Source organism: Periplaneta americana, chromosome 15 (assembly GCF_040183065.1).
Source record: "Periplaneta americana isolate PAMFEO1 chromosome 15, P.americana_PAMFEO1_priV1, whole genome shotgun sequence".
Taxonomy (NCBI): Eukaryota; Metazoa; Arthropoda; class Insecta; order Blattodea; family Blattidae; genus Periplaneta; species Periplaneta americana.
The window spans coordinates 31,014,790-31,042,643 of NC_091131.1; the positions used below are offsets into that span (position 1 = coordinate 31,014,790).

The following is a 27,854-nucleotide window of genomic DNA, read 5'->3' on the forward strand; positions in this document are numbered from 1 at the left end:
TGCTGGATCAAAATTTCGCGGATTCACACCTGGACGAGAGCATTGCATATTCAAGGAGTGACAAAAATCTCCAGCATAGCTATCTTCAGAAAGAAAGTAAGGCCAAAGGTCCCATGCCGCAGTTTCACAATAAACAAAAGGAACCTTGATTCAGGCAAAATTACCAGTCAGCTGTTCCTCATCCCATCAAGCTTTCTGCCTTGTGAACAGATATCTCTGTAGGAAAATATCTTGACTAAAGGTACAGCCACACGTTGTTACTTTTGTACTGCAGCTGCAAAAGTTGTGTGTCGTGTTCACACGTAAACCAAAAGTAGTGCACTGCACGCTACTTTTCATGCTGTGCAACCTGAGAGCTGCAAAAGTTGCAACTGAAGGTTGCGAGTCTGTTCACACACAAAGCACTATTTTTGTAGTCACAGTCTAGCTGCAGGTTTCCATCTCTGTGTTGGCTTTTCAATATACATTTTGTGGTTATGTTCGCATTATTATGAAACTCATTCGATAGCTTACTTACTATTTGCTTTTCTGACCTAACTATTACTAAAAAATTGGCATTATTTTTTATATAAAGCTATTAAAAAATCCTATATACTTAAACGATAACCAACAGCATATTCATGTAATCAATGTTGGCAACCCTCCTGTTTGAAACTTACTTACTTACTTACTGGCTTTTAAGGAACCTGGAGGTTCATTGCCGCCCTCACATAAGCCCCCCATTGGTCCCTATCCTGAGCAAGATTAATCCAGTCTCTATCATCATATCCCACCTGCCTCAAATCCATTTTAATATCTTCCCATCTACGTCTCGGCCTCCCCAAAGGTCTTTTCCCTCTGGCCTCCCAACTAACACTCTATATGGATTTCTGGATTCGCCCATACGTGCTACATGCCCTGCCCATCTCAAACGTCTGGATTTAATGTTCCTAATTATGTCAGGTGAAGGATATAATGCATGCAGCTCTGCGTTCCTGTTTGAAACTACACTACAGAAAATAAAAAAAAAATTAATTAATCGTCAGCAAATATACTCAGACTGTGTTGTACATTTAGTAACTGTCACAAATCATTTATTTTCATCAATCTAACATTAAAATATATCCAAACAATAAAAGTATCATTAGCACATTTGGGTGGCAACACTGGTTGTAACCGGAGCAAAAGTTTCAACAAAACTAATATCAAAGATGCTGCAGCTGCAACCCTGAGAACCCTGTTCACATGTCACTACGCACAGCATGAAAAAGTAGTAGGCAGCAGGTTCGGCAGCCACTACTTTTTGGGTTGCACTGTTGTTCACACGTCGCAGTACAAGAGTTGAGCAGTTTTTTGCACTGCAGTGCTGTAAAAGTAGCGACATGCGACCGTACTTTAAGACTGCAGATGTCTATGTAAGACATCTTACGAGTCAACAGAATACTGATAGGTAAACTGGAAACAAAGCAGGAAACTGGGACGAAATAGGTCTTCGAAGATTGCAACATTTAACAAATATAAGTAAAAAAAAAAAAAAAAAAAAAAAACAAGTTAATACAATCAAAATTTGAAGTTTTACACTAATTTACAGGTCTTAAGTTGATGTGATTTACTTAAATCGTTGTTTGTTCTTATAAAATTAAAACCTTCTGAAACAAAAATTTCTTCACATTACTTACACTATAATATTGCTATGTAATGATTATTTAAATATATCCATTACGAGGTTTGGACATAGTGCAATGAGATTGGGCACGTTAAAATTGTTGCACATTTATTCACTGCACTGAGCACTCATTTTGTCACATTACTTTACAGTCACATGCATATGAGTGTAACAAAAAAGATAAATTCTACACCAAGTGCAACACTTCTATCAAGCTGCAATGTTTATGTAAAACAAAATAGTAATCTGTCAAATATCAATATGGCATATCATCAAAGGGAAAAAATAAAGAATGAACATATAACTATTTAGGAAACCTAAATTCGTAAAAAAAAAGCGTGGAACACAGCCCACAAATTGAATGAATGAATAAATAAGTAAATAAATACAAATAAATAGCCTAACACAATAATGTACTTAGACAAAAAAAAAATCTAAAAACTCTAATAAAACTTCGCACCATTTCGAATACTACAAAAATCTTCAAACATATTTAGAACACAATAAAACATCAAAGCAAGAGATGCTCTAAAAATTAAGCAACAGAAATGAAGTATACAAGAAAAACAGAATATCCTTGAACACCATAATACAAACAAAAAGATGACATACGGATTAGAAGTTCTTCAAATTTTAGATATAAAACAAACTGATATAACATGTGAACCAAATGATATGAAATATTCTTTTTAATATGTAACATTTAAATGAGCACCTATTCGGTAAAAAATGTCCGCAGCCATTTCTATAATACTCGACATGCATTTCCTCCTTAATCTAGCACAATAGCATCGTGGTTTAAGGCATCATGCCTGGACTCGAGTTATGAGTCCTCATGGGGAAGAAATTTCTCATTAAATTTCGGCCAGTGTATGGAACTGGTGTCCACCCAGCATCGTGATGAATTTAGAGAGTTATGATAGGTAGCAATATCCAGTTTTGAAAACCAACTGTAACAGCTCGAGGAAGGGGGATCACTGTTCTACTGAGGCATTTGGACAAAAGGCCAGAAGTCAGCTGATTGGTCTTGGCCCTTCATGGACTGTCACAACCATAGATTACAGATCTTGCTCCTTAGCAGGAGTGTGTCATGCAATTCACAACATATCACTAGTTTTCAGCAGCAGTGGGCCAATGTAACCCACAATATATCAATATTGAAAAAAAAAAAAAAAAAAAAAAAATTTGGAGTCTGAATATCATATTATGTATTACATTCAAGATATTAATACTGCCTTGAGCAGCGAATGCTGCACTTAATTCCTTGTACTGGTTACAATTTTCATTAAAAGTTCAAGTTCTTTGTTTTATGGTTATGCCAAGATAATTCTCATCAAATGGTCACCTGTAACTATTTGAAATCACACAACCACCAACCATTTACACGTTCCTGGCAATTATAAGGATTCTACATATCCCCAGCAATCTTTTTAACTATAAACTGAAAGAACAAATCAATACCAATCGAAGGACGAATGAACTAACGTAAAACCAGACAGGAACAACAGCACGCGACACTCTCCCTCCCTCTCTCTTTTCTTAGTGGCCTGTAAAATGTTTGTCACAGTAACTGAAAATGGTATTGGTCTTTGAATAACACTACCAGCTATAGTGAGGATCATGTAAGAGCAGTTCCTAAAAGGCTAATTTCAGTGTTGCCAACTAATACCAGATATCAAAGAGAGTAAAATCATAATGCCGTGTATAATAATAATAATAATAATAATAATAATAATAATAATAATAATAGTAGTAGTAGTAATAACAATAATAGCAATAATAATAATAATAATAATAATAATAATAATAATAATAATATAGAATTAACAATAATGATGTCTTGCTTATTTACTTATTTACCATATCTCATATTTATGTTGGGAGTTGTTTTCTAAATGGTTCAATAATTTGTGAAAGAGTAAGTTTTCCTCCTGGACCTCTCGCACATTATGTTGGTAGTTAGTAGATTAATATGATCTAATATTAAAATCTATTTTGTCTGACAACATGAAATTCATTGCATTGACTAAACTGTTTATGATTCACGAGACCTAACCTAAAAATGTATTTTGTTTGATCATGTATTACAAACTCAGAAAACTGAATGCCACTTTCAAATGTATGCTTATGAATATTTATTCCTAATAATTTTATTGTTCTAGTTATAACTGCTGTCTCCATGTGCATAATTCCTTCTTCATTATCTTCTTTCTTTCAATTCATTATGCATATGAACTATAGATTCCTGAAGAGTCGACTTCTCTGAATGACACATGTTTTCTTTCTTGGAGGAATCACTGGCATGCTATTTCCTCTCTTTCACATTATTGTAATAAAAATCTAAACACGAAAGAAATTAATGAAAATGTGAAATGACATTTCTATCGATCACCCAAGGGCATGTATCACACCATATGTTATATTTATTTAAGCTTATCTGACCATAATCTTGAATTGTAACCACAACAAAACACAACACATACTGTAAAATAACTGTTATGTATTAATATTAATACTGATATTAGATAATTATTAGTATGTTCAAATTTCACTAGCTTCCAGCAATCAGCTCAGAAATCTAGAACAATTTGAATTTTCAGAACTTGCACCACCGACAACTGCTGTCACTGTAACAGTTAGAAAATCATAACAGTTGTAGTATTTCTCAGCACCAAAATTCGAAACGAAGTTGGCAAAAGAAAATTCGATCTTCAAACTAGAAAATCACCATAACCCACTAGCATGTGTAGTAATGAGGGAAAAATGGTTAGGTTTCACCCTTAGGGTATTAAGTAAGCCGATCCGGATTATACCTGCGAATTCCTTTAAACGACAGCGACCCTCTTTTCTTAGAATCCAGTTCTTGGCCCACAAAATACTTTTGTCACGATAAATGAAAACAGTTACTATGACATTACTGGCTACCTGCGAACTTCTCTCAAAGAAAGGCTCTGTTTAACGTATGTAGAACGTGAATTTTTTAAGAATTTACACTTTTGCTAAATGTCGTTATGAACGAGTTGCTCATTGAAAATGTGTTATAAAAATAATAAATCACATACAGACAAAACCGCACTTTTTAATGGCTGTCACTGTAGGCGAGGTGTCACACAAATTGTGGTCATTATAACCAAGTTCAACTGAATATAAAAATAAAATTTTAATAAACTTAAAATGACAGTCACAAAACCAACAAAAGTAAAGAATCATAAAAATTTAGTATACCTGTATTCAGCACCCCAGCCTTTCACAAAACTCATTCGAATAGTGCACATTCTAGTGAGCTGGTACACTGCTTCAAAGCCCTGACTGACAGATTGTGATAATAATGCTGCAAATTCCTGGTTGTTGAATATTTTCAAGTTACATCCTGGAAACAAAGGAAACAAAGTAAGGATATGCACTGACAACACGTATAAACTTAACAGATGGAAATGGGAAAATCTTTCATTAAAGTCAGTATATTCCTTGTAAAATTCGTAAATTTGTTACTGATGGTATGGCTAAATTTACTACAAGAAGTGATTACCAGAACCCAAGAGAAACCGTGCGCATTCATTTCAACTGCTAGCAACTCAGGCGACAATCGCCGTAAACAAACTGCAGCTTAAATGGTGCAGGAGATTCCTATATTTTTCTGAAAACCAGGTTTTTGCAAAAGTGATCTGTATTTCCATGCAAACAGACTACATGCTAATTTTTTCCAAATTCGCTTCCTAATGTAATGTACGCATGATGTATTTCTCTCACCTGGTGGTATTTTGCAGACAGTTGCTGGATGCCAACCATAACGCTGGTTACAATTGGGTGACTGGACAAAGATTGAAGAGTCGCTGAGACATTCAGCAAATACTTCTCCACCAATATAATATAAACGCACACCTTTCCCAATGTGCCTTCTGGTTTGTTCTACCACTGTGTTACGATTCACATTTGACAGAAGTCCCAAACAAAAGCGTTCTGAATTACTGGGATCTATAAAAGGGGGAAAAAAAGCTTTATGTCATTTAGTGATAAAAAGTAATACAATAACACTTCATTTATACGCTTTTAATAGTAGTCTGAAGAAAAAAACGTATAATTGAAATGAAATGACATTTAATTACATCTGAAATAGCTTATTAATAACATGTGATTTAAAAAAAAAGTCAGTTACAAACATACTTCCTCTTTCTTCCACTCACTGGAATTCAAACACCAATCAGCAACCTTCTCGTCATAACAGGTTGAGCCTAGTCAAAACATTTTCAATCTGGAGGAGTATTAGGACAGTTGTATTCAGTGTGGTCACAGCTTCGGACCTGGATTATCTTTGTTTAAAATGTTCCATTTCTTACCTCCGCACATACTCTCTTCCCTCTCTGAACTGATTTACTGAAGCTAGCATGTGCTGAGACAAGAATGGGCAGCTTCGAATTTCCAGGAATTTCAAAGCTTGCCATATCTTAACAATGAATACATGTAGTTCTGTATTTACGTGATTATAATACACACCATTTTTGACAAAATGTCGTCTTGAAAACTGAGGTGCATATTACATTCACACTCAAATACTCAGATTCGAACAAATTAAAATTAATGCTCTATTTATGTTACGAGATATGGTGTGAAACAACTGATAGTATCAATAATAAGAATACTATTTTTAACTACTAGAATGACTTAACAACATTTTTTCTTTTATTGAGAAAAATTATGAATACTGATCTCAACAACTGCTAGTCGTTAAATGAAACCAAAAGAATTCACCAATAATTACTGACGAAAGAGTAGCATGATGTTAGTCATTGTCAATCAAAGTTCTGACACCAACCCAGACCTGTTGACTGAAAGTTATATAATAATAATAATAATAATAATAATAATAATAATAATAATAATCCATGGCGCTACAGCCCATGAAGAGCCTAGACTGACCAGCTGGCTGCTGGCCTCACGCCCACATGCCGAAGCAGAGGTGGACGATCACCCAACCAGAATGGAGGTATCGTGTGGTTAGCACAATGATCACCCCCAACCGTTATAGCTGGTATTCGCAACCAGATTTCGTTACCTATCGTAGCTCCCCAAGTGCATCACGATGCTGGGTGGGCACCAGTCCCATACACTGGCCGAAATTTCATGAGAAAATTTCTTTCCCCATGAGGACTCAAACCAGCGCACATTCTGTAATGCGAGTCCTAGGCAGGATGCCTTAGACCATGACGCCACGGCGCGGGACTTGACTGAATGTTACAGTTCTGATACTGCTAATGAGGATGAATGTGATGTCTATAGAGGTAAGGGAGTGCCTTTATAACCTGTCTTCATAATATAATTTTAATCTTGAGTGGTTTTTAGCACAAGTGCATATTATATTTGCCAGTCTTTTTTCTTCTGGATTTTAGGATAAAAGAAAATGGATAGGCTATGTGTATTATATTCGATGGCATAAATACAGTATTTTCGCGTTCTTACATTTTTACGACAAACCTAATTTCGAGTAAAATTTAATTAGTAAGTATAAATGAAGTTTTGTACCTATTGGGGTTTAAAATACGATGGTATAAGTGAGAAAAACGTATAAACGAAAAATGTGTAACTGAAATAAATTACATATAAAGTACAGTATAGAAATTTTACCAGGACTTTAGAAAAAACGTGTAAGTGTGAAAAATGTATAAGTGAGAAACGTGTAAATAAAGTTTTACTGTTTCACAAATAAATTCACATATGTTCTTTAGGATTATTGTTGATTATGCGTGATTTATAGGAAACTAAAACAAAAAAGGCAAAACACACTTTCGAATATGCATTAAGTTATTAAACAAAATTTTACGAAAAATTTGTTACATATAAAACTTAAAGGTTGGTAGGAATGATATCTGACGAGCTGCAGAAACAAAGGCATGATATACAAGTGTACTACTATTGAATGTCACGTGGACTTGCCATGTTTATCAAATGCATCATGTGTGAAAACCCTTTAAACTAAATTAAACTCACCTGTGAAACCATCAACTGTAATGGAAGGCTGGGAAGCATGGAAGGTTTCTCCAACTCTGGTGTTGAGCTCATAGTAACTGATAGAACACCAAAAAGCTGGCTCACAGTACATAACAGGTTGTGCATCAATGGGAGGACTTGGTGTGAGGCGTGACAAACCTGAAATAATTTATTTATATTACTGAACTATTATTTAGTTATGCATTTTCTCCCAAATAATAATAATAATAATAATAATAATAATAATAATAATAATAATAATAATAATAATAATAACAACAACAACAACAAAAACATTTAATGGTATAACTAAGAAGAGAAAATTAGACTCACTCATATTGTCATTGTGGTCGACATTGTCTCCATCCTCGGACATGTACCCTGGTGGAGGTGTCTCCGTTGTAGGAAGGGGCCGGGGGGGCTCCAGGGTGGGGCTTGTAACTGGAGAGTGCTGAAGCAGAGTGCTTATATTATTCGAACCAGTGCCCCCGCCACCCACCGGGCTTGGGAACTGTGTGTTTTCTGGTACAGAACTACTCAACTCTCCACCACTTCCAGCAGATGGGAACAGGGATGACTGACAATCTTCACTTGGAGCTGTATGGCGAGGAACTAGGATTGCTGGTAAAGCTGCAATGAGAGGAATTCTCTGTTATTAATATAAACGTCTGAAAACAATTCCTGGCATTTTTTTTTAAATACTGAATACGACTATAAATATTTATTTTGTGCAGAATTACAGAAATTAATTAATCAAGGGAAAATAAATAAACTAGATCTACTTTATCCAATAAATATTTTAAGACTTGAAAAACACATTTGTTGCAAACGGAAAACAATAAAATTAGGGTTACCATACATCACTTTCAAGTTAAATTACGTCAGGGAAAAATTTAAAAATCAATGTGAATGCCCGGAAATTGACCTGCAGATTTAATTTAAAAAAATGTTTGGATTTTAAACAATGGAAGATAAGATTCTCAACATACCTAGCATCTTTGTTTTACTCATGAGCCAGGAGCTCAGAATTGCACATGACACTTTAAGTACAGAGCCCATTTAACTTCTGTTTCTCTATTCTTACTACTTTACTGGTTAGCTTGCAAACAACGCACACTAGGCTCTGTTTATTCCTTTACCTCAATTTGTCTTATGTAATTTGTTCACACTAACTTTCAAGTGAGGATCGCAAGATGTTTTCCATGCTCACCAAACATTTCACCATTCCTTTAATTCAATTGCAATGGTCTTAAGGGGAGGAGTCATCTTGTTGTGGAGTGAAAGGATTAGCTATATAGTGAAATACAACTTTCGTCATTTCAGTTGCATTGCATTTCATTTATACTCGCTAAAAATTCCAAACATATAAAAAAAAATCAGAACAGAGAAATATTCATGCACTTTTTAAATGGGTGACTGAAATTTGATTCAACAGTGAAGTTCGTTGTAGTTTTATTGTAATTCTATATACATACTCAGATAATAATAATTTATGAATTAGATAATTAACACTGCGTCATATTCATAACGAGTGCACCTCTGCACATGTGTGGACATTGTGCCACTGTCATACATCTATGACGCAGTGCATGAGGGTAGGCCACTAGAGGGAACCCAAGAGGTGGAACTTAAACCGAGAGGATTCTATCTGACATCAGGATGGGAATCTGGTGTGGCTTAGTGGATACAGCGTCAGCATGTAGAGCTGAAAACCCAGGTTCAAATCCTGGTGCCGGAGAGAATTTTTCTCCGTTCGACTCATCCTTCATCATGATGACACAGAATTTCTGCACAGAAATATCATATGTACTTCGGTACATTGTAATAATATATTAATTTTAGAAGAAAATTATGACATAAAGGAAATAAAACAAACCAGATTTAATGTAAATAACAGAATATTGCAGATTATAATAGTATTTAAAATAACTCAAAGAGCACATATCTTACCTGGTGTTTCTATGCGCTGATAATGGTATGGATTAACACAGACTTCGTCCCGTTTAAGATTGAATGCAAATTCACAATTATCCAATGCACGAAGTTCGTGGTGGGACTGAAGTTCTGGCCAGCGCCACAAACGGCAATAGATAACGTGAGGAAGACCTTTCCGATGTGACACCTGAAGTCTTCCGTCCAGAGATCTGTAGCAAAGATAAAAAAGAAAAAGAATTCCATCTGAAACCAAACAGCTTAATTCAATACAAATGCTCCCATTATCCAGGAACATTCTCAGTAAAGAAGACATCTTCAAGTATACACAAACAACTTGATGTATAATATTTTAATTTTATTTCAGATTAATAACAGTGGATGTACATAGTCTACCAGATCTTCATCTTCCTTAATTTCACTTTGTTTGCAATCCTCATTGCTCACCTTATCATTTTTTTTTTTAAATCTTGGTCAAAAGATTTTTCTCAAGAGTAGACTTTAATACAAACAGGGCTTTTTTTATTAATTTTCTTTATAAACAGATAAGACTATTACTCTTACTACTATAGAATTGTCTTTTTTATGATATAAAAATTGATTGTATCCTAAAGCATACAAGTGAAAGTAAAGTTACTATCAATATTTTCCAAACGTGAGTACTCATGGTGGAGAATAACTTCCTACATCAGTTTTCTTTTTTTGTGTTCAAAACTGTATTTCAGAGTTTCATACACAATGCAATACAAATTGGAATTAGGTATTTCTTCACTGTGCGTCTTTAGAAAGAAATGGATCAGAATCTTCTTCAGCAATGTCCAGCCCAGCCCAGCCCATGCCTCTAAATCTACTGTGTATGAGAGATATTGGACAGTAGGAGTTAATGGCTTTATTGCCAAAAACTCAGCATTAATTAACAACACAATGCAATACTCACTGCCTACAATGATTCTAGCTGAAAGATAACCACATTTCCTATACTTAAACTGATTTCACTAGAATTACAATAGTAGTGCATGATTTCTGGCTTTTTGCACAACTCCATCAGCAGGAAAGATGCAACATTCAATCTTCAAGATAGCTCTTGATAAGAAATTCAATAGATAAGTTGCCCTTTCCTTGCCTTTATACTGATGGAGTCAATAAATAGCTTCAAAATACTGGATATTTCTGCATCTGTGACAAAATCCCAAAAATCTAGCACAATGTCTAATACTATGAAGGTCCTTATTCATATTAAATTACAGTAGTCCAGTGAGCATTTAACTCTCCTATAACCCTGTGGGTCGATTTCTAAAACACGGACGAAATCGTGGTTCCAAACCTCGGCTTTTAAACTGCGATCGAGGTCTGAATCCTTATGCGATTTCTAAAACGAAGTCGAGATGCGGCTTGAGAAGAAACCAAGGTTCGTGGGTTTCATATATGGCAACGCAGCTAAGAATCGATTTTTATTCCTCTACACAGTCGATATTAGAAATAAATGAACATCGGGATTAATATTTTTATTGAATTGCAGTAAGTCATGTTCTTTTGTTCTGAGCTAAGGTATTGTTATTTACTAATTTACAGAATATACGTGCATTTAAAATACTAGCATTATTTAATATTTAGTAGGGAACGGATTTTTAGGTACCAGAATGATATTACCCAAATAATTAGCACAAGTCGAGCGTTTATGTTGTAGTTTATCGTTTGTTCATAACTACTACCAACATTAACAACCTGAAAATCCGGTTCTAAGGAATTAATAACCTAAATATTAGCTGGATTAAAATTTCAATTGAAACTAAAATGTAGTATGGTTCTATTTTCACATAGGCGTATAATAGGCCAGAACTACATAGAAAGCCCCATCAGCATAAAACTTAAAATAAGAAGACAAAATCACGTTTGCTTCATATTCTTGTAGGCCCAGATCATTTTCAAGAATTAAATAAAATGTCCAAAACTACTGTAAAGACTAAAGGCTCATTCACAATGAAAATTAAACGCAAGCGCAACATAAACGCAAGACCTTGGACCCATGTTATTTAATGAAAGCATTCACAATGAAATACGTAAGCGCAAACGCTAACATAAACGAAAGAAAAGTTTGCAAACTCCAAACATTTGCGCTTGCGTTTATGTTATTTTGAAACAAAACACGATCGCAGAGCGCTCTTTTTACTAACACCATCTGTTGGCTGTTTCTACAAACCGCATTTTTCATCAAACCCTGCTTCAGAACGTTCCAAATAAATAATTTTCTTTTGCTATGGAATGATTTGATGAAATATTAATTACTTTGTATCAAGAACAGCGTCGTCTTTGTAAGAGACGTATTACAAAGGCAATGCAACTTGCATGAACATAAATTGTACAGATGAATGGTCACTTATGTAATTTGTTGCAATTTATATAGTTTCGTAATATTTAGACGACTTTTCATCAGATAATCCAGTAGGCAGTGTCTACACATAACCTTTCCACGTTAATTCTAAGAGGCCGTGCTAAGTTCTAGCGTTAACGCTTACATTTTCATTGTGAATGGTATCACGTCTTTATGTCTTGCGCTAACGTTGCGGTAACGTTTGCGTTTTCATTGTGAATGGACCTTAAGAATTAAGATATATCGTCCTATGGGAATAAAGGTATAATTAATATAAAATATTATATCTTACTTCCCTGAAAGCAACAAGAAGGTGTAAAAAAATATCAACCTGTCGCCTCTTGCATTTCGTTGCAGATTATTATTTTTATCATTCTTGCTAAATTTTGCGTCGATTCCTTCGACAATCGATATATTCGCCTGAAAATATCGTCATTATATAGTTACAAAGGATTATTCCTCTCTCTCATCACGCTAATCCGGAGAGTTGATACTCGTAGACACAAATTTTCCCTTGATAATCATCCAGCTGATCTACTACCTCCATCTTGTATACATGAAGACGTGGTTTTAAACCTACTCCAGCCGTGGTCCCTACTTTAGACCATGGTTTCGAGCCATGGTTCAGAAAAATGAAAAAGACCTCGTTTTATAAATCTAAACGCGGTTTAAAGCCATGGTCGTGGTCTAGACCTCGTTTTAGAAATCGACCCTGTATCTCTCTCAACAAAATTCTGAACTCGCTAGACTACTACAATAATACAACATTTTTCATAAACAACTACCTACATAACGGTCCCACAATTAAATCCATAACCACAATATACTCTATATAACATATAATTATGCAATTATACAATTAAAGTTGTCAGATAAATACAAAAAAAAAAAAAATACCTATGTTATTCATATTTAACATATGAATTACATACAAATGACAAGGAAAGATCTCACTTTTCTTAATTCTCTTGCTTCATTTCACGTTACAATCACATTTCTTCTTGAAAGCTCCACTTTAGATCCTAATGCTGCAGCCGTATCCTTCAAGTAACATTTCTTCCATAGTAAACTAGCTGTTACAAATCAAAATCAACAGAGTAAAGCAACAAAACTCCAGTCTGTATAACAGTCTAGGAGGGGACTAATATCAAGTTTTAAGTGAAAGATTATAAGAGTGTCGATTTTATTAGAATGAAGAATTGTTAAATTATGTAAAGAGTAATGGAGATCCAAGAGATCCTGATCAAAGATAAATCCCTCTGCCATTCCCAAACAATAAAATTCAGTTTTCCACTTCCTCTAGAGATATGGAAGATAACTTGCACAATAGTGTAGTAGGGCAGTCTTTTTGCTTCAGTATATATAAACATGCTTTGTATCAGTACTAAGAAGAAAATTATGACATTCTTATAAAGGGGTAAGAATGTTTTATAGTTTCTAAGTTAAATTTTTAACAAAGTTTGAATTATTTAACATGCAAGTTGTATGCGTTGCTGTGGTAAGAAGTAATGGCCTTCTATTCCAGGCAAAATATTATTACCTATCACCTAGCAGCACAAGTCAGATTTTAGCGTGTCAGTCTAACCTGCTGCCGTGGGTCGTAGATTCCTGCACTAGCGCCCCCCCTGGCGTCGCCCGAGACCGCTCGGCACGTAAACTGTAACAATAACGCAAATCATTTAAAGCAAAATGCTGTAAAAGGTCAGTTACAGCAGCTAGGTTGGCCCAGCCATAAAAAATCGTCTCAATAGAGCTATAAAGATAAACAGAATAAGTGCTGACCTTCAGCACCATTATCCATAGACTGCTATAACCAATACTTTTGGTTAGATTTTTTAGCATTTACTAAATAAGATTATAATTCAATACTCTTAACAGAAACCTGACTAGTAACAGTTTCTGTACTGTACATCATTATTAACTAAATGAACAAATATTTCACAGAATGAATTTCCTGTATTAAAGTATAAAATGTACTTTCTATTATGTCCAAATGCCAAGCAGTCCCAAAAATTCATAATTAAGCCACATAAATGATCCATTTTCCTAAGATTATTGTACACATTTTTTTTCCCATACAAAAGAACACAAAAAGCGTCCTCTTACAAACATCACATAAGCAAGAGACAGGATTTGAATACAGTAAGCTCTAACAGAACTTACATATCCGCAGCAATGCAAATATCACAAGCGGCCATCCTATTCTGTCCCACCTGTGGAAAATCTAAGTTCTAACAGAGACACCACGGCAGAAGGCATGACCCAAAGCCAAACCTAATTCTCCCAGGTTGCCACAAACACATTACAAAAAAATTCTATTAATACAAACTAGTTGTAAACATAATACATTTTACTGGAACTTACAGTGAAATTTTATCTATGAAACTAACATTATATAATATGAAACAAATTCTTTAAAAATAATTGTTATCTATTTCCATTATGAAGCTAATGAAAGCTCAGAAAATATCTTACAGATAAATTTAAAAAAATCAGACAAATAATTCTAATAGCACACACGCACGCACGCGCGCACACACACACACACACACACACACACACACACACAAAATTGTGTGAAGTCAGTTGCAATAATTTCATGAAGTTCATGTTCATTGATCTGAGAAGCCTGATGAGTTTGATGATATTAACAGGATGTCGCCATTTTCTGTATTTTAAGTTCTAAAACATTGATTTCACTGATGGTGAGCTAATTTGTAACTTCCACATTATGTTATCTGCTGGCAGGGCAGGAGAGAGAACACCAGTCAAAGCATATTGTTGTATGTATGTGTATAGGACTGCTGAACACAGGACACTAAATTTCTTATTAAGAGCCCACTGCAGGATTTCAGTAAATCCTCTGTTATTGTTTTGTTGTTTAGTCAACTTGTCAAGACAGTCTGAACCTCACAAGTGATACCAACATGGCACCACATATGAGGCAACTAGGCCAGGAGATATTATTATTATTATTATTATTATTATTATTATAAATATAAATGAATCTAATTATTTGCTATGCACTCAAATAAGAAGAAACATTTTTGTTTTTTGAACTGCACACAAAAAGTGACATCTGAGTTCATTTACAGTAAATAAACGTCATCAACTTTGCACAAATGCATATAAAATTTCTACTTCTATGTTGTAATCAGTTGTAGTATTTTTATTTACTAAAATCGGTTTAAAACTGATACAGCATAAATATTAGAAAGTGTCAATCCTTTGCATGAGATCTTAGCTATTTTCCCTCCTGTCTAATCAGTTGTATTGTGAAATCAGACCACTGAACTGAAAGTTATAAAACTAATTGCTTCTATGAATAAATGCGTACATGGTCTTCATCACATATATTTCATCTAACGGACTTCATCGATAAATTGACGTGCAACAGTAAATGTGAAAAGTATGTCCATTATTTCAGCAACAAAATGGATAGACAGAGAACAGCGCAAAAATGGCTTTATCAATATCAGGAATTCCCAAAAGTGTAAATCACAAAATATATTCCAAAATGCAGCGAGTCCCAGCAAACATTCCCAGTTTTTCTGTAGGGTTACCAGCAACAGGTCCCCCCCCCCCACCACTTCTACCACCACTGTTTGGATTCACAAATTCACAATGCAATGTCAGATTAAAACTTGCATTCTATGTTATACTGCTCCACATGTTAGCTGTCCCAGTCTCTCTTTGACAGCTGGCAGTGAAGGCAGACTGTGAGTCACCTAAGAATATGTGCAGACTATTCTCTTATGTTGTGTAGTTTTGCAATGGTTACATATTCAGTGTGTGTGAATGTGTACACATTTTGAAAACGTACATACAGAAAAAAAAAATAATTAAATAAACAATGTGGCAGAACAAGGAAAACTTTAGACGTAAATTTCTTGGCCATCCAGTTTCATTTAGAAAAACAATACTAAATATAGTCATACAGTGGAGGAAAACATTCAAACAGAAATTCGTTCTAATGCAGAGGAACTGATATGAGTGAATGATAGTTACATATGACGATGTGAATTATGTATCATACAAGCTGGGCAACACTTCCAGCAGCTACTATGAGGAGAGTGAGTACCGAATATTATTAATATAACATAATATGTAAGTTAATAATCTGGTGAGGTGCTGAGAGTTTGCAGATGCAAACAGTGGCTGTAATGTGGGGGTCCTGCTGCTGTCGAGCCAATACAAACACAGGAAACATTTGCTGGAACTCACTGTGGATTTCTTGCAGCATGAAAACGAAAATTTGGTTCATGTGATCCTATTTCTGTCTTCTGTCCACATGCAATGAATACAATTTCTCTGTCTTTCTGAAACGTTTTCATTTAGAGACATTTTATTTGTTTACTCGAACTTCCACACAAACAATATCAGAGGACATTTAAAGTGCACTGTCACTGCTTATTTATATTTGAGTGTAAACAAAGTCACAGGACAATTATATGAAACATCATACATCAATGACTAAAATAAATCTGAAATACGAACATATATCCTTTACATAAAATAATGTAACAAGAATACACAGCAATAACTTTGAAATCAATGAACATATTTTTATTCAGTTTGCTTTGTGAGATTAACAGATGTTGGGAGTCTTGTTACACAGTTTCTACAAGTGTGCCTCTGGTTGCCCATGCAATTTCTAATCGAAAGTCAATTTCGTTCTAAGTTTTTTGAAGTATAAATGGTGTGATCGTAGAAATGACATCTCTTATTCTTAAACGTAAGATCTGGAGATTTGTTACAGGTGTTCTACAGACGTTGTCCTTTACATAGCTCCACATAAAGAAATCTAGTGGTGTTAAATCTGGCGACCTCGGAGGCCAAGGAATTGGACCATCTCTGTCGATCCATCATCCAGGAAAAGAGTCAAGAAGGAACTGTCTTACTTGGAAAGACCAGTGCGGGGCTGCCCCATCTTGTTGAAACAAGATATTTGGTAGTGCGCAATTTGAGGTAGTAAGAATTCCTGTAACATATCTAGGTACACACCAGATGTCACAATTTTCTCTGCAAAAAAGAATGGTCTCATTATTCGATCACATATACAATAAATCCATACCACACATTGACTTTAGGACTCTCTCTCTCATGTTCCCTCACTATACGAGAAGGCTCAGATCCCCATATCTGAACATTGTGATGATTTACGTATCCCGACAAATAGAATGTCGCTTCGTTAGAAAACAGCACTCTTTGCAAGAAATTGTTATCTTCATCTATTCTATGCAACATATCCACAGCAAAATTCATTCTTCTTACCTTATCATCTTCTGTAACAGCTGCACAATTTTAAGTTTGTAAGGAAAGAGCTTAAGATGCTTCCGAAGGACTTTGTGGATAGCTGATTGTGGAACTTGTAATTTTCGTGATGCACGGTGAATAGATTTTGTTGGAAAGCTTCATGTATTGCTGCAACTTGAGCTTCAGGTACTCGACTTTCTTGTAGATTTTGCCTTTCCTATGCTACCAGTTTGCATAAGTTTCTCGTACCATAGCTGACTATAACATCTAGAAGGTGCATGACGAATATTGTAGACTCTCCTATAATGTCTTTGAACCTGTGTTGTTGAATTAGTCTGAATTAGCCATTCTACACAACAAGCTTTCTGTTCTAAGTTCGCCATTTTCAGAAAAAAAGTGACATACGGCTCAAGCAACAATGACTATTGCCAATAAATAAAATCTCCCAACTTTTGTTAACATCTTACAATAACCATAATTCAATTATTCTGATCATGTTATTAGATATTGTGATATTATTTTGTTACATTATTTTATGTACACAGTGTACTTCAATAATTATTACTTTAATGAAAGTAACTCTTAAACATAACTTCAAGTAACCAATGAATGCCTGTATTTTCAAATGAATTACTGTTTGCACTGAATGTATTATTTGATATGCTAGTATCTTAAGATTGTAGTATTTCTAGACTTGCATTTTTTAAATGCATCCCTAATAATTCCACTTCACAATAAGTCCTGCATCTTTTGAACTACTCTAACTGAATTTTTTGCATAGTATCTTTCAACACTTCATGTAAAAGCAATGTTAATTCATGAAGAATGGTTTTAAGTGATCAGTACAGTCATTCTATCATTTTAAAATTAATCTTAATATTATAGGATGAATTGTTTCTACTCCAGATGTACAAGATCAGAAACTACCTTAAATACAGTACATCTTAATATCAAAATGAATTACATTCACATATTACATCTTATCATGAACCACTATACATATATGTTTTCAATATTGAAGGTTATGCTAATAATGTGATGTCTAAACAAATTCTAATACACATCCAGGATAATGGAGAAATTTGGGAAGATCAACACACATTGGTGAGAGACCATAACAGATCCATCACACGAAGGTGATGATGATCCTAATAATTGAAATTAGCATACAGAACTTAATATATATATATATATATATATATATATTTTATCATTTAGGGCCTACTTCATCACTGTGCATTTTATTTATTTCTATTTACAATAATTTTTCTTTGCCTACACAAATAGAATGTTAAAAAACAATACATTTTGAAATTGCTGGTTGTAATAAACATAGCCTATTTCCATTTCGTGAATTTCGGTAAAAATTTAAAATTAATCTAAATACAAATCAAGAATATGGACAACGAAAAAGTAGATTATAAAATATGTAACCAGTAATCTCTCTTCCTCTAGTTTATATGTGTATGATATGATATAATTAATCAACATCAAATACTCCAGGAATTACACCATTAGTTAGAGGTCTGTTCCAACTCCTTGTTACATAAGATCTCCCTACCTCTTCATCAGTCTTCCCACGCATGCACTCTCCCCCCCCCCCTCTCTTTCTCAAAAATAGACTGACAAAATTTTCTGGAAATGCCTTAAAAAAAGTTTCAATCTTTTTAGTCATAGTTCTTGAGATATCAAATAAACATGATTTATGACTGGGCAGTGTGTTGGTGTACATCATACGTATTAGACACCTGTTTACCATCTGGCATCAAATTGTTTAAAATGTTCCTCAGCAGTGACTAATTCTCAATATCTGTGTAAAAAATTCCAGTTAACATGCAAAAGTTCCTCAGTTGTGTTTAAAGCAATTTCTGGACTGATATTTTATTTTAGTTTCACAATTGCGTGAAGGTTATTATTATAAACTTTGTCTTTTAAGTTTCCCCAAGAATGAAAATTACACACTGAGAAATCAAGGAAGCCACAACCCAGTGCTGATAACTCTATGCTCTAAAAATCTATGATATAAGATCTAGTAGTTCGTAAGCAGTGTATGCAGTAGCAGAATGCTGCTGAAAGAATTATAGCTTGCATTCAACATCTGTGAGTTGTTCGAAAAAGTCTTAATATTATTTTCTGCTTCGTATCTTGCAGTATTAATAGTACAGTAGAACCTCTATTATCCGTAGTAATGAAGGGGATGGGCTTAGCGGTTAATCGAAAAAATCGGATAATCCGTACCATAAAAGATTTTCGTAAATTTAGTGAATAATATTTAAACTTTTGTAATTACCTTCGTGGTTTTGCTGGTGTTGCGTTTAACATGCTAGATAGTGGATCAGAAGTTCACTAATTTAAGTCTGGTTATCAACAACGGCTTTTTAGGGGCAAGGAAACTCCTTACAATGGCTGTCTGTGGAAAGATATCAGTATTGGAGGCCTCGTGTTGCAGATTTACATACTTTCTACACTCCAATCTCGTATTCTGATGCAAGATGAGCCACGGTTCATCTTTCCCCAAATCACTCAATTATTTACACTTTATATTTTTTTTCGTTTCCTAGCACAATGAGTGTTCTTTTGACACCCGTAGAAACATTTCATATAGAAGGTACACAGTATGACAATTCGAACAATAGATCATACTGTGTAGGGGAAAAAGCTTGTAATAACACTCTCTACAAATAAAAATAATGTGCTTATACAATGTACAGTACTTAATATATTTCTGCAGAAAAAGCAAGAGAAAGACAGACAGTTAATCCACCAATCGGTTAATAGGGTGAAGGATAATCGGGGTTCTACTGTACCTTCATAAAAAATAGGCCCTATTATTTCAAATCACGCCACACACCAATCTCTTCATCATGTAGTGAAATTTCATGCATAAACAGGGTGTTTTTATACCAATACCAGTTATGTGAAATGACGTGGCCATGTAATTCGAATCATACTTCACTCTCCTAACATCCACTTTCTCCAGCATCTAGTTACAAAATCAGACTCTACTCACACAAATACATGATAGCAATTCAGGGACGACTGTAATTTTGTCAAAACATTTTAAACTGATTAACAGTTTTCCTATCTGGAAAAAGATTGCCAGCTATTTTATTGCGAATCACCTAGTCGTTGTTCTAGTTATGTCTTGACATAACAATACAACTTACACACAATGATGGTAACTTAAATACAAAACTAAGTAACGTGCCAGCTCACTAACAAATTCTAAACCAAACACACAACTATAAATTTAACACAGAACTGAGCAACACGTCATTTCACTAACAAATCAAACTGACTGGTGTGACTCATTGAGATGATAAAAGCTAGTACTGGAGGGAAAAATAATTTCCTATGAGAAATTATTACACATAAAATCATTTCAACTTATCAGGCCTCAACAAACCATTGACAGAGAGAAAGAGAGAGAGAGAGATAGGGAGAGAGGGGAGAGGGAGAGAGACTGAAGCAAAGTCGAATGTTAAAACACAAGAAACAAATACATTCTTCAAAGTCTACAAAAATGAATATGAATTTCGTTAAAATATAATATGTTTACAGATTGTGATTTCCCCTTGTAAATAAATGAATCAAAAGAGTAAATGTATCATAAAGAAACATCAGCAAGTATCTAACTGCAAGGCATTAGTTTGAAGACAAGGTGGAGGACAGAAAATTTCACATGCCACGATGAAAAAAAATCCAGTTGCCAGAAGGTTTTAGACAGCTGATGACAGAAAAAATAAAGTATGTCCATTTTATAAATATTAATCCATGCGTTAATAAAATATTAATCTCCGCAAATTTGTACAAGTATGAGCAGGCCTACAAAAGTTATTTATGAATATAACGCACAATTTTTCCATTACCTTCAACTACAATTGGAAATACTGTAAGACAAAACTGTTATAATTGTTATATGTTTTATTTCAGATATTTTGCATGATAAACTTTATTATTTTTAGATGAGGAAGAAACCAATCCGTATGAATGAAAAAGACAAGGTAACACAACCTACCCAGAAATATTAGTGAAATACACAACTTGCATTAGTGGCTTCGAATATACATACTAGGTTCAAAAAGTTCCCGGAATTTGCTAGCATCATAGAAACAACGTACCTTAAACACTATTCTACAGCATTCCCTTCAAAATAGTTGCCTTCCGCAACAACACACTTTTGCCAACGCGTGTAGAGTTCCTGGAAGCAGGCCTGGAAGCCATTTTGTGAAACCCGTCTTAGTGCTCTTGTCGCGTTTGCGATAACCTCTTCAGCACTGAATCTCCGTCCTTTCAGATGACTTTTCAGACGGGGAAACAGAAAGTAATCAGGTGGTGAGAGATCAGGAGAGTATGGTGGGTGATCCAAAGCAGTTATGTTGTGCCTGGCAAGAAAATTCTTTACAATAATTGCGCGATGAGCAGGTGCATTGTCATGCATAAGGAACCAGTTGTTTTCTACCCACTTTTCTGGACGTTTCCTTCTCACTGCGTCCCAGAGGCGACGGAGGGTTTCTACGTACAATTCTTTCGTTACAGTACGACCTTCTGGAATGAACTCATGGTGCATGAGACCCTGAGAGTCGAAGAAAACTTCCAACATAACTTTGCTTTAAGTGTGCTTAAATGCGACAGGCTCATGTCAGTAGATTTACTGGCATGTGAAAGAACTCCTGCGGGACAAAATTCCGGCACATCCGGCGATGCTGATATAACCTCTGCAGTTGCGAGCGTCGTTAAATAAAACATAACATTTAAAATAACTTTGCCTTTGGAAGTGTCCCTAGGAAATTTTTGCTTCCGAGGAGATGTTTTCGATTTCCACTCACATGACTGTCGTTTAGGGACTGGGTCGTACAAGTAGCACCAGTTTCATTTTGTTTAAGAAATCACCATCTTCATCAGCCATACTGATCATGTCCCCAGCAAAACACAGAACTTGATGTTTGTACTTTGCTCTGTGGACATAATTACAAAATGCGACGAACAAACAAAACACTATGATAAACAATTGCCTACAACTCAAAACCAATAATTGCCATTATCAGCAAACTTTAAGGAAATGACATCATGAATGTTACCAACAAAACAAATGTATAATATCCCTTGTTATATATTAATACGAAAAATGGTAGTAAAATTCCGGGAACTTTTTGAACCTAGTAGTATATTAAAATAGTATAGCTATGGCACTTTGCAAAGTTACCATGAGACATCAAAATCATATACAAGTGCTACACACATCCACTTCCTCACATTCATCTATAGTACAACGGAAACATGAGGGTCATTCCACTGTCACTCATTTTACAATGTAACAATTCTCACCACACATTCTTAATTATACAGTTCCAGATTTTAATTGTATATTTTCATTTGATAAAGTATTTCATTGCCCAGTAGATGAAAATAGGTGTACAGTTACTTGAGAAATTATAATTTATTCAAAAGGAAAAAAATGTTAAATGTACTGTCACTCACATTACAAGACAAAGAACATGCATACACAATTATGGCAAACTTTGCTCTTTTAAAAACTGGAAAGATAAGGTTTTTTCTGTTGAACATCACAATATGATAGTGATAATTGAGTGGGAATAAAATTCCTGTAGAATACGAGTATGTTTACATTATGAAAAATGTGCTGTATTTGTGTCATTCACATTACAGTCATCTGTCGCTCACATTACGGTCAGAATTACTCAGTAGACAAATTATTTTGAAGTACAATTTATGCTAAGAAGACATTGAAATATATCATTAACACAGTATAAAATGAAACGCAAAGAAATAATCAAACAATTTCTAGTGTTTAAAAAAAATGTATATATAATGCCCAACTTAATATAAATTTACCAATTATATTGTATAACTCAGGGCTTTAGAGAAGCCAAATATTAAAAGAGTTTACTTATATCATGATAGAAGATTTTTTGAATTTTTTGTTTGAATTGAATTGAAAGAGGTGAATTGGGAGGACAAATTTAAAAGGTACGCAAACGCGTCCTTGCAAGGGGTTCGGGGCTGCAAGAAACTAAATATGTGAGCTCCAAGCCTGTTGGCCACTAGTCTCACTCCGGATTACGCTGCTCCACTGAAGGAGCTCTAGAAAATTTTTAAGGGGAAAACCGAAAATGGACGTAACCTCTTAGGTACCACATACGCGACGGGGACGGAAATGTGATCAAAATGATCACAGGGAAAAAAATCTGCATATTGAAATGAACAGTCATTTCGCAGTGCAGGAGGAGTCGAGAAGATTCTATGATATAAGATAAGTAAATGTTGACCTTAAAATGAAATTCGCATGGGGGGGGAGAAAAAAAAGCAACTGATATCTTGAAGCTAAGTTTCATAAGGAAAGCAGTTTCCCACCAAAATATCCTTGTAAACAGGCAGTACACAGTGTAGGTAATAGTTACTATAAAATTTCCACCTCGTCTCATAATTTTAAAATTTTGATGAAATGTCCCACTCCTCATGGAATGACCCATATACATACAAGGTGTCCAGAAATTAAGTATCGATTTTGTAAAAATAGGACATTTATGGGTAAAATGTGTATGGTAATAATTTCAAGTACACAGTGTTTCTAAACTGTGTAGTTGCTGCTGAAGTTCATGCATTGACTTGGTGACAACAGCTAAACATGTGTTCTGTCATTACAAGTAACTGAATCTACATGATCTTCAGCTTACCAGAAAAGGTTGCTATGCTGATGTGGAGACTAGAGAGGCTGTCGCATGGTGACATTCAGACAAAATTTCAATGCAGATTCCATAAAGCTGAATCCACAGACAAAACACTTCACATGCTGGTGATCAAGTTTAAGCGTACTCGGACTGTCACAACATAGCCCGTACGAGGACGTCCATCATCCTCTGAAGCATCATCATATTGTCCACCTGCAGGTTGAGCTCCACCAGTGTGGTAATGAGTCAGGTGAGAACACGTCCTTTGATTAATCGACACACAAAGAAGTCACATACTGTGCAAACTCCTCGTCATGAAGGTGGTGCAGAACCTGCAGCTGGTACGGCTTCTTCAGTGTTAAACGCAACACCTATGCATCATCAAACGCTGCACTGATTTTGAACTAAGCGCAATGGACAACCTGATGGCGTTTCAGAGGATGATAGACATCCTCTTATGGGCTCCGTTGTGACTGTCCGAGTATGCTTAAACTTGTTAACCAGCATGTTAAGTGTTTTGTCTGTGGGTCCAGCTTTATGGAATCAGCACTGAAATTTTGTCTGAATATTACCATACGACAACTCCTCTAGACTCCACATCACCACAGCAACCTTGTCTGGTAAGATGAAGATCATGCAGATTCAGGTGCTTGTAACGAAAGAACACATGTTAAGCTGTTGCATGGACTCCAGCAGCAACTACACAGTTTAGATACACAATGTACTTGCAATTTATTACCATATACATCTTACCCCTAAATGCCCTATTTCTACAAAATAGATACTTAATTTCTGGACACCCTGTATTTAAGTAAGACTGGAGGGTTTCTTGTCATAAAGCAAAAATAATGGCACTTCTGAAAAAAATTAAAATAAAGAAGATGTAAAATGCCACTGAACTAAGAACTGTCACGATATTAATCAAATTCAAAATGTTCGATCTGCAGACAAAATTTATATAAATGACAGAAGAACAAGAAAGTATTTAATATAATTGTTGCAAAATGTGGGATGACTACGAAATAAAAATCACTGACAACATGTCAAAGCATATTAAGGCACTAAGTAATTAAGTCCAAAGGATCATACACAGGGTACTGACTTTTAGACTTTGAAGTTTCATCTCACTGGGTTACTGGCTGTTTCACATCTGGGAAATATTGTTTAGAAGCGTACTGAAAAAAAGCAAAGTTCCTTTTGCAGCATCTTAGGACAACAGTGTGTGCAGTCCCATGTATTTGGTAACTTCATTTTCCCATGAAAGTTACATTATGCCTTACTGCAATAATTTTAGATCATCTGTATTTCAGTGATATTTAAATTCAACACGAAAAGAATGGTGGTACGGTTCAAACAATAAAAAATTGTATCTTGTGTCTGCAGGTCTTTCTAATAGATAGCTAGTCAACTACAAGATGAGCTCTCTGAATATGTACTGTGTATCATAACACTGATCTTGGTCACAGCAGTGGGGTAGAATAGCAGCTGTGTAGTGGCTTAATAGAAGTTAAACTTTATTGCTCCCATAAATACATGGTCGGACAGTTGGTTCTGATTAGTTTGGAAGAGCTGTAAAATGAAATGAGAGTAGCGAAAATGAAATGTAATCAAGGCACCATGAACTTCCAAACATGCAATTTTGTTAATCATGGATGCTTGGCCAGTTAACATACGCATTTTTGTGGTATCAGTATACAGTAGCGTGCAAATTAATCCGAACACGACATATTTTTACATTTTCTATCATTGTTGGCCTCACAGCTGCTCATACCGCTTTAACTGACATCTGTAGTACGTGTAATTCCATTGTTGAAGGTCTGTCATTATTTTTTTATAATATATGACATTTTGCCTGTAGTTTTGTACTTATAAGCATTTCAGTTGTGTTGAAGACTTAATACTGCAATCCTGTGTACATTCTGTCGTCTTCACAAATTGATACAACTCCATGAAAACGGTCTAAAATTATAACATTAGCAGAGCATTCTTCTATGACACAGAGGCAAATTGTTGCAGAATGTCACATCGGTTTGGCTACTGTTAATTCGATCATAAAACGATACAGGGAGATTGGATCCATTACACCCCAGAAAAAAGGAAACTGTGGCCGGAAAAGGAAGACTTCACCTGCAGGTGAGCGTTTGTCAGGAAAAGTAAATTAAATCCTAGACTAACTGCTGTCAACTTAACCCGCGAGTTAATGGCTACCACTGGGGCGAATATTCACGTCACAACAGTGCGGCGTAGGCTTTTGGAAGCTGGACGAAGGGCTTGTAAGCCTATTAAGAAGCAACTACTAATCCCTGTTATGTGCAAAAAAACGCTTAATGTGGGCAAAATTACATCAACACTGGACGTTGAATGACTGGAAGAACGTACTTTTTTCCGATGAGTCTCATTTCGAGGTCCACGGCTACCATGTTTCTTACGTACGGAAAGGATCCGAAAAAGTAACAGCAGCTCATCTCCAACAAGCACCCAAATACCCCCCTAAAGTAATGTTTTGGGGTTGTTTTACACATGAAGGGCCTGGAGCATTAATACCTATCAAGAGAATGATGAATTCTGACAAATATATTCACTTATTGGAAACCAGAATCGTACCCCAGCTGCAAAAATCATTTCTGGATGGCAGAGGTGTGTTCCAACAAGACCTGGCACCATGCCATACGTCTCGAAAAACTACAGAATTCTTCAACAAGAAGAATATTCAGGTACTCCCCTGGCCAGGCAACTCACCCGACATCAACCCCATTGAGAACTTGTGGTCAATTTGCAAAAGAAGAATGCAAAAGATGGATTGTTCTACAAAGGAGATGATTTCTGCCCTCATTGGTGTATGGTTTCGCGATGAAGAAATAAGAATATTTGTGGGAAATTAGTGGAATCCATGCCAAATCGTCTCAGAGCTGTTATTAGGAACAAGGGAGGCCACATAGATTACTGAGGTATGTCTTAGATCCTTTTTTTATCCCGTTTGAGTGTTTTTGCATAAGTAATTACGTTGTTCGGATTAATTTGCACGCTACTGTATATTGAAAGTAAGACCGTTGTTCAAACACAACGTCGATTTCGTCCTGAGTTCAATGTTCAGACACATGGTAGGATTCCTTCAAGGAACACAACAGTGAGTTGGTTTAACGTGTTTAATGCCAGAGGCAATTCACAACCTTCTTTTCATGGTAGTGGGCATTATGTTTGTACTCCAGAAGATATCCAAAGAGTGAGATTGGCTGTGTAACAAAGTCTGTCAAGATCTGCAGTGCAACATGCTGTGGCCTTGCTCATATCTGACAGGACAGTTCGTCGGATATTGCATAAGGATCTAAAATTTCATCCCTACAAGATTCAAGTGGTTCAGCAATTGAAACCACAAGATCGGGCCTCTCAACTTCATTTTGCAATAGAATTTGGTGCCATACTTCAAGAACATGATAAGGTGTTGAATAATTTATGTCAGACGAGGCACATTTTCACTATGGCTTTGTCAACAAGCAAAATTTCCGATACTGGAGTCACACAAATGCTATGAAACTGCATGAACGGCCATTACATTGTGAAAAGGTGACTGTATGGTGTGCTGTTCCTGCTGCAGTCATAATTGGTCCCTATTTTTTCGAAGATCGATGAGAGAGCTGTTACAGTAATGATGAACAGTATCGACAGATGTTACAGACAGTTTGAGGCGTACTAAACAGGGATGACATGTGGTTTCAACAAGATGGAGCTATGGCCCATACTACCAAAGACACATTGCGACTGTTGAGAAATTTCTTCCTAGGACGCATAATTTCTCGGTTTGGAGATATCAATTGGCCGGCTCGATCCCCAGATCTAACAGCTCCGGACTTCTTTTTGTGCGGACAGCTCTAAGCAAGATTGTTTCAAACCAGATCACACTCTATCCAGGATCTGAAGAACAGGATACAGGCTGAAGTGCAAGAAATGAACGAAACCCCAGGTTTATGCAAAG

At 35.5% G+C, this 27,854-nt stretch overlaps 1 protein-coding gene across 2 annotated transcripts in view; it reads right to left on the reverse strand.

The window, feature by feature from the left end:
• The window catches only part of Smox (Smad on X), a 63,023-nt gene that overhangs the window by 27,639 nt on the left and 7,530 nt on the right, over window positions 1–27,854 (reverse strand). Inside the window, exons 2-7 of one of the 2 annotated variants that reach the window (XM_069846877.1) lie at window positions 13,519–13,590; window positions 9,581–9,774; window positions 7,964–8,260; window positions 7,631–7,789; window positions 5,396–5,620; window positions 4,871–5,015 (exon numbers count right to left, since the gene is read on the reverse strand). In XM_069846877.1, the coding sequence (XP_069702978.1) occupies window positions 4,871–5,015; window positions 5,396–5,620; window positions 7,631–7,789; window positions 7,964–8,260; window positions 9,581–9,774; window positions 13,519–13,590 (1,092 nt within the window). The remainder of the gene's footprint in view (window positions 1–4,870; window positions 5,016–5,395; window positions 5,621–7,630; window positions 7,790–7,963; window positions 8,261–9,580; window positions 9,775–13,518; window positions 13,591–27,854) is intronic. The other variant, XM_069846878.1, reaches the window with a different exon arrangement.